Below are 12,876 nucleotides of genomic sequence, written 5' to 3'. Positions count from 1 at the left end.
CCCTGCGTGATCGCTCCTCCTGTCCGTGAATTGTTTCCGCGGCGCTCCACGTGATACAGGGCAGTCCTACAAACATATGGTCTCTTGCAGCTGGATGCTCAGCGAGTAGGTTGCTGGTGTGGTGGTGACAACTACCTCGAGACAGTGGTGATGGAGCTTACTAAATGCATGTTGCACAGCACATAGCAACGAGCGACTGTAAGCTGTACGGCACGCATCGACGCTCAACCTCTTTTGGGTCGTGGCAGGGGTGGCGGCATCGTCACTTCTCGAGGGTCTCATCCGACCATTAGAGCCATGGCCTGTGTGCACCTCCCAGTTCCGCCCTTCCCTTCCTCGCCATCCGTGCCCACCCTCCCCCACTCCAGTTTGACTCGACTCGTGTGAGAATCAGGCCACCGCAAATCACCGAGAGACTCTGTTAAAAGAATGTCGCCGATGACATAATGCTCTTCGGTCCTCATTTCCTCCCTTCGATTGTGTCACGGTGAATGGAGTGGACTGTGAAATGGACGCGATACGGTTGGTATTGGCCGGATGCGCGCGAGAGATGGGGCAAGCTATAAGCTGACGCCAGATGAAAGCGCTCTCGTCTTCGCTCTGTATGTAGACTCTCCGTCACGTCGCCAGTTGCAAGCACGAGTTGAAGCCAGCTCCGGCCTCTCCCTGCAATCCGAACTGCTGCCTCTCCTTTTACTAGGACCAGCGCCTGCTTCCACTTCGTGCACCCAATCCCGCCCTTGGCACGGCGGGAGATTTTCCAATGTCGACGTAGAACATCAACGATGCTGTGTCCTCTAACTCGGTTCCACCACTGGAATGCCTTGACATAATCAAAGTCAGCCATTGCTGAAAAGCGCAATTGGGTACAGTCAGTGAGTGGGTGGGCCTTATTAGTCCAAAGCGTCGTTCCACTGGCTTTAGCTAGTAATCATGTTCATTCGGAATGTAGTATGCTACATATGCAGAATGTCAACCTTGAGCGAGAACCAAGTTTGAGCTTTCATGGTAAAGCTGCAGGATCGTTAGCAAGCAGACAGAAGCGTACGTTTCGGGTCCAGTAGGCACGCGTAGCATGATGCAAGCAAGCAAAAGAAATTCGAAGAAAAAGATGCAAACGGTCCAATCATGAATACGATGTGCACGAGTTGCAGCACCCTTCTCGCGATCACATGAGCAGCACAGCGCTCGTCGCAAACAATGCGCCGAGCGCTGTCGCAGTTTGGCACCGCGGCGCGCCCAGCAACACCGCTGGTGCCGCATTGCTGTTTCTCGAACCACTGGACCTGCTGCCGATGCCAGGTGCAGACGGATTGCCGGGGCTGCTGCCGTTGCCGCCTGTGTAAGCGGGTGCGCGAAGAAGCATTCCGCGGCTGCTGACGAACTCGGGCACGCCAACGGGAGGGCTGTACGGATTGGCGGGTACTGTGTCGTTGCTCTGGCCATCCCAACAGTAGGCATTATAGCACGTCTGGCAAGCGGGCGGGATCGGTGTGCCGGAACGCTGGAACGACCGCAGGAGCATACCACAGGCCAGACACTTTGGCCACGCGAGATCGGTACCGTTTAGCGCCGTGTCGATTCCACTGAGCGTTGCGACTGCGAACGCGTTGTCCATCACCGCTTGCGACTGGGCCTGTGAGTACTCAAGCTGGAAAGTGGAGGTGTTGGCCAGAGACTCGTACGGATAGTTGGGCAGGTATGCGATCAGAGGTGTCTGCTGGTCATTGAGCGCCGTGTCAGCATTGATGATGCTGGCGCCTGGGCAGCCAAAGAAGGTCGGCCGAGTGTTTAGACCGCGGTTGATGAACGTGTTGACCCTGGGAATATTAGGAAATGGATATTGAGCGAAGGTGTCATTCTGAACGCGCTGGCTTGTCGCGACGAGCGAAGTGCCGTTAGGCCAGGAAGAGACGTCAGCCGAGCTATCGACCGCTAGGACAAAGTCCAGCTCGCGCACTGGGTTGATGACGGGCCACAACGGGACATTCTGCCCGTCTTCGCCGCCGTCGACAAGAGAAATGTTCGGAGAGAGTGCATCGGGATTCGTTCCGTTCCTGTAGCCAAAAAATGAGTTGGGGACCAGGGAGATATCATTGTACTGTTGGCCGACTTGCGCGAGCACCTTTTCGATAGCAGCCTTAATCGCCGAGTCGCCTTCGGATGTGACGAGCGTCGTGAAGAGGCTCTGCAATGTGCGGCACGAAATTGTCAGAATCTTCAGGTTCGTCTACAGACATGCTTGCAAGGCTCTCACTCACGTTGAACAAGGTCGAACTTGTACCCATGCTCCAACCTGCGTTGTCCCATCCAGCAGTACACTGACCTTCGACTGTACTGGTGCCGTTGTTCAGCTGGCTACCGATTAAATCGATCGGCAAGAAGGCCGCGATGTCATCATCCCTAGAAACAGAGATAAGGAAGTCAGAACTTTTCAAAGTGTGAATGTGCATGACGGTGTACCCACCATGTGCCCCACTCATAAGGTGTGAATTCCCAGATTGGAGATGTCGTCTCGATGAACAGTTCACCCGGGTTGCGCTGATCGGCAATCACGATGGGGAACGGATAGGCAAAGGATTGAAAGTTGCTAACATTTCGCACATCGGACCATGTCGTTGCAGCGCCATGATTGGCATACTTGGTGCTGTTGAGCAGATGGTAAGAAAGCGCGCGTCCCCTGTCATCCGGACATGCGAAGAGGCATGTGTAGGGAAAGCGTCAGGCACAGAAACACGGGCTTCGACTGAGCCTCGCTTGGCAACAAGCTGTTAGTCACCAGTAGTCCGTGATACCGGTGTAGTTGCTCGTCGCGTAAGACCGCTTCTCATCAACGTCCTCAATGATATTGGCATAGAAGTTCAGCGCGTTATCCTGGGGGACGATCAAGTTGCTTTCCAGATCCCATGTACCATCGTGCAATGACTGCGTCGTAGGATAATCGTTGAGCGCAACGCTCCCCGTTAGCCAGCTTCCACCAGACAAGCCAGTGACATAGTCTGCAAGCTGCAGCAGTCCACCGGTGCCGACTTGCGTCGCGGTGCTGTTCCGCGAGTCCAACGCAGAGAAGACGCCAGCGCCGTAGAGCATCGCCCTCAATCCTCCTCCGCTGGTGGCGATCGCGATTCGCGGCACGCGACTAGCGTTGCCGCCCGTGTAGTTGCTGAATCCGCCGGGTACAGCTGCGTCGAGGCCGACTTGCGACTGGGAAAGCCAGCTGGTCCAATCAGCCTGTTTGGCGGCGCGGTGCTGCGCGATGTAGTTCGCCTCGTCTGGATTAAGCGTGCGAGTCGAGGCGTTGCGCAGCTGCCCACTGTACGACAGGCCGGCGGACGCGTTCGCAGCTGAAGCGGCTGGGCAGGAGATGGTCGAAGGTGCGTAGTCGCCTGAAGGAGCGCTGCGGGGCGTCAAGGCGAGAGTACGCATCACGTAGAGAGGCTCGCGGAGGACTTGTCGCATGTGCCCGTCCAGGCCGTTTATCGCAGCCGAGCTGGGACCGGAGCCAGAGGCAAGGGCTCCGCTTGCACATGCTATTGCGGCGTACAGGACAGTTTCAAAGGGCTTCATCTTGACCTTGCACCTGACTTTTGGATATGCTGCAACAAACACCCTTTGCGGGCAAGCTAATATGTCAGAGATGAAAATGCAAAGCCAAGGGTGAAAGAGCGGCTCGGCATCGAGATGTGGTTCTTAGCTGCATGTCGCTATCGATATATATATGCATCTGCTCACGTGCAGGCCACTTATACGATGATGCTCGGGAGGAGACCCGCGTTGTCGCAAACAGCGGCTCAACCAAGTGACAATGGCCCGCTTCATCGCTCGTCGCTTCTCTCTCCCCGTATCCCTTACATGTAGACGCGGGTTCGGGTCCGAACGCAAAAGTCAGATGGATGGCGCGCAGTGGAGTACGAAGCTTGCCAAGACGATCTCCACAGCTTTGTCACAATTTCTACCGGGGTAGACATCTGACAAGACTATTTCATGGTGCGTCGTCGACGGTGTGCCGTCATGCCGATGACGCTCTGCTTCCGTCCTTGCCAAGTCGACGTGCCGACGTTTCGTATTTCGTCAGCGTCATCATACGATCATAGGGGAGCAAAATGATAAGTCTTAAGTGCTGGATCTTTTTCGGTGCAACCGAGCGAGTGCCGTTGGATTTTAATTTTTTTTTTCCTGGAGAGCTGTCGCCGCCGCCTGCCAAAAGAGAGAGAGCGATGATAGAGCGTAGGCACAGTCTGCGAATCCTGCCAACAACATTTCGTATGCACCTTTAACGACGAGTTGGCGACCATCTCGCTGCTATGCCCAGCGCAACTGCATCTCGTTTGTGACAAAAGGACTGCGAGGGTGACGCAATAACCGAGATGGGACGCCGTCAAAAGAACAAGCAGGGCGCGCCAGCGCCTCTGCCGCTGCCTTCATCATCGGCCGGGGCGGCAGCCGGCAAGAAACGCAAAGCGTCCGACTCCTGCAGGGAGGATGACGGCAAGTCCAGCAAGAAACAAGCAGCAGCAGGGGAGTCGGCGGAACCGACAAGAAAGGTTTCAGTAATCGGCTCGGCGCGTGAGCGTATCGGCGATGCGAACGGCAAGGGCAAGGCAAAAGGCACGGTGAAGGGCAAAGGCAAGAGCTTGACTCCGACCGCAAGCAAGGCTCGTGCGCAGGCGCGTGCGGCACTCTTTGCTGACAAAGACAAACCTATCATTAGCGACGCAGAAGAGGAAGATGAGGAGGAGACAGGTAGTGGCGGTTTTGGGCAGTTCAATCCCGACGATTTGCAGGCTGCTATCGCCGCTGAGATGGACGGTGATGCCAGTGAGGACGATGAAGTCGAAGAAGCTGACGACGTCAAGGAAGAAGCCGAGGGAGTTCCATTATCAAAGCCCAGCAAAACGTCTCAATCAAAAGCAGCCAAAAAGGAGCTTGGCATTACTCCACCGCCTACTCTCGCTCCGCAACTGGGCTTTGATCTTCCACCCAAAGGAACGAAATTGTCCGAACGGGAAAAGAAAAAAGCACGCGCCGAGCTTGAGCGACTCGAGATGCTGTTGAAGAGCAGTGGGCATGCTCTCGATGGGCCTGTTGCGGACGACCAGGACGAGGAAGGTGAAGAGGATGAGGAAGACGATGACGACGACGACGACGCCGAGAACGATGAAGACGAACTAGATGGAGAAGGCCTCAACGAGGACGAGCTCGCCTTCCTCGATGGAGGCGATGGTGACGATGCAGACGAATTGGACCTAGAATCCGAGGACGATGACGAGCCCAGCCTGCTCGAAGGCGATGAAGATGGTGAAGAGGCGGATGAAGATGAAGATGAAGGGGACGACGATGAAGAAATGATGCTGCCGACGCTTGCGGATGCCGACAAGAACCTCGCCCAACTGCAAGGTGCCGATCTCAAAGTTGTGCAGCTGCGCATGCAAGAGGTAGTCAGCATCTTGACCAACTGGAAAAACTTCGATAACAGCAGTAATGGCAGAAGCAGGAGCGAATACGTCGATCAGCTGCTTGAGGATATCTGCGCTTACTATGGCTACAACAGATTCTTGGCTGAAAAGCTGTTTAATCTGTTTACCCCTGCCGAGGTGAGTGCCAGCCCAGTACTCTTTGACTGCGCTCGACTGCCTGCCGGATCTGACTGATTGATGTACCATTACACATGCTGTGCTGAACGGTACGACAGGCGATCGAATTTTTCGAAGCGAATGACACGCCGCGACCGGTGACGATCCGTGCAAATACACTGCGCACGCGTCGTCGTGACTTGGCGCAGGCGCTGATCAGCCGCGGTGTGCACCTCGAGCCGGTCGGCCCGTGGTCCAAGGTTGGGCTGCAAGTGTTCGAGTCCACCGTGCCCATCGGCGCGACGCCTGAGTATCTTGCAGGCCACTACATGCTGCAAGCCGCCGCATCGTTCTTGCCTTGCATCGCGCTTGCTCCCCAGCCGGGCGAGCGCGTGCTCGACATGGCTTCCGCACCGGGCGGCAAGTCGACATACCTGAGCGCACTGATGCAGAACACGGGCGTCGTATTTGCCAACGACAGCAACAAGGCGCGCGTCAAAAGTCTCACGGCGAATATCCACCGACTCGGCTGCAAGAATGTCGTCGTGTGCAATTATGACGGCAGGATGTTCCCTAAGGTCATGGGGGGGTTCGATCGGGTCTTGCTCGATAGTCCTTGCTCCGGTACAGGTGTTATTAGCAAGGATCCTAGCGTCAAGACAAACAAGGTGAGGGCCCGGGCTGGGACTACTTTGCAAATGACATATTATGGATCACTAAATTCCGTATCGCTTCCCTTACTGCATGCAGTCTGAGCGCGACTTTCAACTCTTATCACATCTGCAAAAGCAACTGATCCTCTGCGCGATTGACTCGGTCAACGCCAAGTCAGCTACGGGCGGCTACGTCGTCTACTCGACATGTTCGGTTATGGTGGAGGAAGACGAGGACGTGGTCGAGTACGCGCTTAAGAAGAGGCCAAATGTTCGCCTTGTCCCAACCGGCATCGACTTTGGTCGCGATGGCTTCAAGGCATTTAGAGGCAAGACATACAACCCCAAGATGGAGTACTGCAGACGAGTCTTCGTGAGTGGCTTTGAGAGCCGTTGGAGAATCAGTTCTGAAGATTATTGACACTTTCAATTCATCTGCGCCTGCGCCTGCAGCCCCACGCACACAACCTCGACGGCTTCTTCGTCGCAAAGCTCAAAGTCGAAGCACGCAGAACGGCAAAGGGCCAACTGGACAAGACGCCTGGTCAGCAAGATGAAGCGAACACCAGTGCCGTCGCTTCCGAAACTTCTGGTGACGCTTCTGGCGCGTTGGCCAACGGCGCTGGCGACACGTCTGTGTTCGACAATGTAGAGGACGAGGAGTTGATGCAGAGGAGCCTGCAGAAGCTTAGGGGAAAGAAAGCAAACAAGGGCGGTACAAAGGCAGCGGCCAGGGAGTCTGTCGCGGATGTTAGTGGGAGCAAAAAGAGTAATGGCGATGCCTAGCTTATTGGAGACTGCTGTATCGTAAGCTGGATTCTTCTTCGCAAGCATATCTTCCTTGTAGCTTCACAAGCCAGCCAGGTACGGTGCAAGAAAACATTAAAATACACAAGAAGTGGGAGTTAACTAGTTATAGCCCTCAGGCATAGTTGGACAATAAAGGAATGTAGCTGATCAGATCGGCCAGACTGAGGACCGAGCTGCTACTCGAGAAGAGAAGTATGATGGAGAAGAAGAGCAGGACTGGAAGCCAGAACCACATAAGCATGCGGTCTTCGCGGAGCTTGTGGACGGTGCGCTGTTGCGGAGTCACCGTCGCGTTTGCCGATGCAGGAGTCGGACCTTTTGCGGCTTTGCGTCGCATAACTGTCGAAGAGGACGCAGATCGCCGCTCCGGCACTGCGCCTTCGGTCCTGCTAGCAGTGTGCGGTGAAGAAGCAATGGTCGAGACCTCGATCCCGGTGCTGAAAACAGCTGCGCCCGCACCGGTCGACGAGCCTTCACCCCTGTCGCTGCACGGCTGCTCACTGACTGCAGCTGTGTATGCCGGCGGTGGGGTCTGGTTGGTGGGGGCGAGCAGGGCCTTCCAAAGGCTGTACATCTTGCTATGGCCATCTTCGCTGTCGGACGGGCTGACTTCGACTGCAGCCTTGCCGTCCCGACGTGAGGACGGCGTGGGCCAGGGAACGAGAGCCGATGCATTTGGAAGTGCCAGATGGAAGACCGGCACGGCGGGCATGTGTACGGAGGGCATGCTGGACAAGGTATGCGACCAGTCAAAGCCATCAGCTGACTTCGTGAAGAAGCGATTGATGCCGGGAGCGAGCAAGTTGCTCGCTTTCTCCCTAGCTGCCTCGGCGTGTTTGTGCACCTTTTCGTGCTGCGAAGACTCAAAGCGCACTTTAGGTTCGGCCCTCGAAGCATTGCCTTCGTCTGAAACGCTCTCGCTCTCGCTTTCGCTTTCGCTCTCGCTCTCGCTTTCGCTTTCGCTCTCGCTGTCTTCGTTCGAAGCGTCGCCCTCATCAGCGCTGCTAGTCGTCAGATGATCGTCGTCCTCGATCGAAGCCTCAAAGGACAGCGCCGAGTCCGTGATCTCAGACACGCTACGCGTGCTGACGAGTGAGTCCTGCCCTTCGATCAGGTCGACGAGGTCGTCCTGCTGGTACGCGCGAGCAAGGTCGAGCGGCGTGCGTCCAGCAAAGTTGACGACATCCGCGCTGGCATGGTGGTCAAGCAGGCGCCTAGATATACTCATGCGACCGTGCAGACAAGCAAAGTGCAGAGCGGTGAAGCCGCCGCAATCGCGAGCGTTGACAGGAGCACCGCGACGCAGCAGGTCATCGACCAAATGCTGGAAGCCGAGGATGACGGCGAGGTGCAGCAGCGTCTGTCCTTGGCGGTTGGCCAAGCGGATGGCATCTGTGCGACTTGTTGTTGACGGCGCAACGGCTTCGACATCCATGACGGTCAAGAAGGTGATGATGCTATCTTGGAAGCTGTGCACCCCACCATGGATACGACGCATGGAAGCAGCTGCAGTGAGCATCGAATGCATATCTGCATCTTGAAGCGACTGCTGGTGCTGGTGGCCCTGCTGACCACCGTGATGCTGATCATTGCCACCACCGCCGTTGCCACCATTACCATGACTGTGCCCGGAGCCGACGACGCGCATGGCGACATCGCGGGCGGACTGCATCTGCCCCGTCATTTGCAAGCCGACAACTTGCAATGCAAGCTCCATGAGGGACCGATCCGTCATTTCGACGTAATTGAAGAAGGCCATGTGCGAGCTGGCGCCGTGAGTCACGGCGGTAGCAGAACCGTTTGCAGCAGAGCCCTTGCCGGTACTGGTGGTGCCGGCAATGGCGGAAGAAGCCCCAGGCGCGCTCCCGTCATTGTTGCTGCTCAGGCCATACGTGGGCAGCTTGAAGCTGACAATGACTGGTCCGGGGCTGGCCGAAGGCGGCAGGACGCACACGAGCGTATTGGACGCCCAGACTTTAGTGCTGATCGCGGGATTATCGCCGAAGATAGCGGTGATGCCTTCGACAAAGTTCTCGCCCAGCACGGTGACTTCAATCCCGCCGGCAGTCGGGCCTTCGCCAGGAATGAGACGAGTGATCTTGGGCAGGGCCGCAGGGGCCTGTTGGTGGCTGCTACTGCTGCTGCTGTCCTGTGGACCGTTCCTGCTCATGATGGCATCGTAGATCGAATCAAACGCCAGAGACGGTACGGAAGCGGGCGTAGAAGCGGGAACAGATGCAGGCGTGGAAGCTGCTGCACCCGGGAAGACCGAATGCCGCGGTTGATGCTGCTGCTGGATGCCAGACATCGGCATCTCATCCGTGAGGAACTCGTCAAAGTCGAACATCGGTTCGCTGTGCGGCATCGTCTGCAGAGTGTCAGGCGACAAGCTGCCCTGCATGGCAGCATACGGAACCAGCTGCGCCTGTCCTTGCACCTGACCAGCGGCCCGCTGGGCCTGCTGCCGAATCTTGGGACTCGCGCCTCGAGACTGCGAGCAGGACTGCTCCTCGATGGCGGCGTTCTGGCGCATGACGTCGACCAAGCGCCCGAGCGTTTCGGCTGTGGCGTTGGCATGGTCGAATAGCGCATTGCTTGTCGGCGACTCTGCAGCAGCAGATGCAGGCGAGAGGCCCGAAACCGAGCCAGCACGTGTCATCGCCGCTGTAGCCGCCGACGCAGGGACAGAGGCAAGACCAAAGGCGGACGTGGGCGAATTCGCCGCCGATTGTTGCGAGGAGGACGCGGGTTGGGGGCCGACATTTAAGCCTGTGGTGGCAGACGGAGGGCGTCGGGTGTATGGCTTGGCGCGTTTGCTGTTTAGCGGCGAGCTCGCTTTGCCGCTGGCATCTGCATCGACCGTGTGCGAGCGACTGCGAGTGCCAGATACCACCCCTGCACCTGTACCTACACACGCACCCGCGGCGGCGCTAGCGCCAATCTGCTTGACAGACCCGACCGAGCCGAGAGCACCAAAACCGGCGATTGCCGACTGCGACTGCATCTGCATTTGCATCTGCATCTGCTGTATCTGCAGCGGCTTGTGGGGATGCGGCGGAAGGGCAAGGCCGCGCAGCAGTGGCACAGGCTGCTGTGCCGCGGCGGCGTTGTTGTAGATGGGGTGCCCCTGCGCGGTGACGGTCTTGTGATCGTCGGTGATCATGATGGGCGGCGTGGTGCCGGTGGCGAGCAGCTCACCGGTCCAGTCGCGCATAGTGAAAATAATACAGAAGCCGACCTTCTCTTTGTGATGGCGGCAGTAGCACGTAATGCGTGTCGGCAGGATGGCCTCGCCGTTGTCGAACTCCACGTAGTCGCCCGTGTTAAAGAGCACGACGCGCTTCTTGGCGCGGTCCTCGAGCAGCGCGATGGCGCGCCCCAGCGCATCCGGCGCGGCCGGGTCGATGCCCATCTCCCGCATCTCATCCGGCGATGGATGCGGCTCGCCGTCAGGTGTCAGCAGTGCTGCGGCCTCCTCGGCTCGGCCCTCGGCCGCTGCTTTGGCTGCGGCCTCTGCCGCGGCCTTCTTGCTTGTCTTGGTGCGCAGCACGCGCTTGCGCTCACGGGCGCGGCATCCGTCGCAGACGAACACGCGTGCATGCGGCGGCGTCGCGTTCACGACTGTGGCGTCGACGAAGAGCGTCGTTTCCGGGTCGACCTGCGGCGGCGACTTGATGTTCTTCTTCGACTTGCGACGCGTGCCTGTCATGGGTGGTAGTTTGATGTGGGTGAACGTCCCGATGCGCTGCCAGCGCGACGGCGGCCCGAAGCGCGCAGCAGCCGTTGCGGTCGCCGCCTCGGACGTGACCATCGATCCGGGCGGGACGGGCTCCTCGCCTTTGCGTGCGTCCGCGGTGTCCGGCACGGGACGCACCAACTCGAGACGCATGCGGATCTGCGTCTCGACGCGGCTCTTTGCACCGCTTAGCGTGACGCCGTGCACGTGCACCTGCAGGCCGGCCAGCTCGGACCGCTTGGGACGCACGATCGAGTGCGCGGTGTAGCCGACGTCCGCATCGCACGTGTGGCTGTAGTGGGAGCCGGAGCCATACTGCGCGTTGACACCCAGCATCGAGTGCGGTGCAGACATGAGCGCCGCTGACGGAGGCGTGTGCGAGGAAGGGTGGGGCTGCGTAAATGCTGGTGACGTCTCCGTGGCCGGTGTAGGCTGTGTGGAATACGGATTGCTCGAGATGCTCTGCACGCTGTACTGCTGCTGCGGTGCGGTAGAAACTGCCATCGCAGCGGAGGTCGAAGCAGTGCCTGGGCTCGCAAAGTCCGAAGCCGCTGCAGAAGGCCCACTTTTATAAGAAGGGAGAGGAGAGAAAATGTCAGCGAACTGCAGAGTAAACGATCGATAAGGCGCGCACGTACTCAAAGCTGTCGGACGCGATCATCTCTTCAAACATGGCATCACCTCCCTGTTGCTCCTCCTTGGAATGCAGAAGGGATTCCTGCATGCCTGCAGTCGCAAGCTGGGTATAATCCATCTGATGCCACTCCTGCGCGTTGGCCAGCGCGTCCCGCAAGCCTTGCTGCGCAGCTACCTTGCTCGCAGCGGCCAGATCATGCTCGAAGGACGGATGATGATGCTGCAGGTGACACTCGCCTACAGCTGCCGAGTCTCTGTTCTCGTCATCGATGGAAGTGGAAGAGGAAGGCGAAGGGGTGCTGTTTGTCAAACCGGGCGGGGAAGATTCTCGACCCTTGTGCTGGCCACCCCGGTAGTAGCTGCTGCTGCTGGTAGTGCTTCCGCGGCTACTCGAACGCTCAGGACTTGCTTCACTGTGCGAAGCTTGCGCTTGAGCAGGGGCAGACGGTGGCATGCCGTGCGCTTGTAGTACAGATTCCATGACGACTCGGCGATGAATGCTGGGCTAATCAGCTTGTCGCGTTCCGAGGGTCGCCACGACTCACGAGAAACCTCTTCTCCCAATCCGTCTCTCCTGAGTCAAGTGAAGGACCAGGAGAGGCGATCCCAGCTGTTTTCCTACTTTTGGTTGCTGCAGTCGCCGTGGTCACCAAGAATTGATACGGCGGGAAGAGCTAGAGCAGCTGATGACCTGGATGCGTGTGGGTGAGCGCAATGGAAACGACGTCAAGTCCACCTCCAACCACCACCTCCAGCGCGGAATAGTGTGTGCGAGAGGGACTGTTGGCTTGCTCTACGAGTCGACGCCTCGACGACGGGCGCGAGGATGGGGATGTGCACGTATCCGAGGATGTGCATGCTTATCCTATCGCTGAGCACGGCTCCCATTATCCTCCCCACCAACGATAGAGCATAATGATGAATACACGGCGAGTGAATGGGAGCGAGCAGAAAGGGAACAGGCTGGTGAGGAGGAAAGAGGAGGAGAGCACTGTACCAGTGTGGTCTGCCCGGCGGTACGTACCCATATATGCCCTGCACATGACGCCCCCCTTGCTAGCTCAGCCCTGCAGCATTCTCGCAAACCAGTCCGTCAGGTCCCCCGCTCAGCAGATTCGGGCTCTCTGCATTCTCGGGCACGCGTCGCTCCGCCGCAATTCTCCCAACGAAAAAAGAAGACGAGAGGGGTTTGACAGCCTGAGAAAAAGGGTCGCTCCCCGTTCCGTCCCCTGCCGCGTCCACCACATGTAAATCCACTCCGCCGATTTCTCCGCGCCCCAGCAGCTACAAAGAACTTGTAGTATAACTCGAGTATCTTCACCCTCCCCTCTCCAGGCCTTCCTTGTCGTCGTTGTGCGTACAATGCTCCAGATGCCTGCTCTTCCTGCGAGGAGCCAGGGAGGCAGTTGGCACATGCACGAGTCGAAAGAGGAGAGGTGCATGGGCGATAGACAGCCTTCACGCTGAA

At 57.9% G+C, this 12,876-nt stretch overlaps 3 protein-coding genes across 3 annotated transcripts; 1 reads left to right on the top strand and 2 right to left on the bottom strand.

Annotated features, from left to right (window-relative positions):
* Nucleotides 1–1,168: 1,168 nt before the first annotated feature.
* K437DRAFT_223788 (putative lysophospholipase) lies at nucleotides 1,169–3,426 on the bottom strand (the record flags this gene model as incomplete). Its single annotated transcript, XM_013388005.1, has 4 exons — nucleotides 1,169–2,188; nucleotides 2,262–2,403; nucleotides 2,468–2,680; nucleotides 2,780–3,426. 4 exons carry the CDS (start codon nucleotides 3,424–3,426, stop codon nucleotides 1,169–1,171), a joined length of 2,022 nt encoding a protein of 673 aa, XP_013243459.1.
* An 832-nt stretch (nucleotides 3,427–4,258) lies between these two features.
* On the top strand, nucleotides 4,259–7,057 carry K437DRAFT_290694 (NOL1/NOP2/sun family putative RNA met). The gene is made up of 4 exons (XM_013388004.1): nucleotides 4,259–5,594; nucleotides 5,693–6,241; nucleotides 6,324–6,599; nucleotides 6,680–7,057. The coding sequence occupies exons 1-4, from the start codon at nucleotides 4,368–4,370 to the stop codon at nucleotides 7,010–7,012; spliced, it is 2,385 nt and encodes a 794-aa protein (XP_013243458.1). The 5' UTR covers nucleotides 4,259–4,367; the 3' UTR covers nucleotides 7,013–7,057.
* A 91-nt stretch (nucleotides 7,058–7,148) lies between these two features.
* Nucleotides 7,149–11,889, bottom strand: K437DRAFT_268224 (uncharacterized protein; the record flags this gene model as incomplete). Its single annotated transcript, XM_013388003.1, has 2 exons — nucleotides 7,149–11,337; nucleotides 11,411–11,889. 2 exons carry the CDS (start codon nucleotides 11,887–11,889, stop codon nucleotides 7,149–7,151), a joined length of 4,668 nt encoding a protein of 1,555 aa, XP_013243457.1.
* Between the last annotated feature and the right edge of the window lie 987 nt (nucleotides 11,890–12,876).

This window comes from Tilletiaria anomala (genome assembly GCF_000711695.1).
Source record: "Tilletiaria anomala UBC 951 chromosome Unknown K437scaffold_37, whole genome shotgun sequence".
NCBI classification, from domain to species: Eukaryota; Fungi; Basidiomycota; class Exobasidiomycetes; order Georgefischeriales; family Tilletiariaceae; genus Tilletiaria; species Tilletiaria anomala.
Note: the sequence above shows the minus strand (reverse complement) of the source record. Positions and strands in the feature narration are given on the sequence as shown.

What these genes read in the sequence shown, in the direction of transcription:
- K437DRAFT_290694 (XM_013388004.1), top strand. Translation starts at nt 4,368, where the DNA reads ATGGGACGCCGTCAAAAGAACAAGCAGGGCGCGCCAGCGCCTCTGCCG. An exon ending in CTAGCGTCAAGACAAACAAG is followed by an intron (nt 6,242 to 6,323) that starts GTGAGGGCCCGG and finishes TACTGCATGCAG; the next exon opens with TCTGAGCGCGACTTTCAACT. An exon ending in AGTACTGCAGACGAGTCTTC is followed by an intron (nt 6,600 to 6,679) that starts GTGAGTGGCTTT and finishes CTGCGCCTGCAG; the next exon opens with CCCCACGCACACAACCTCGA.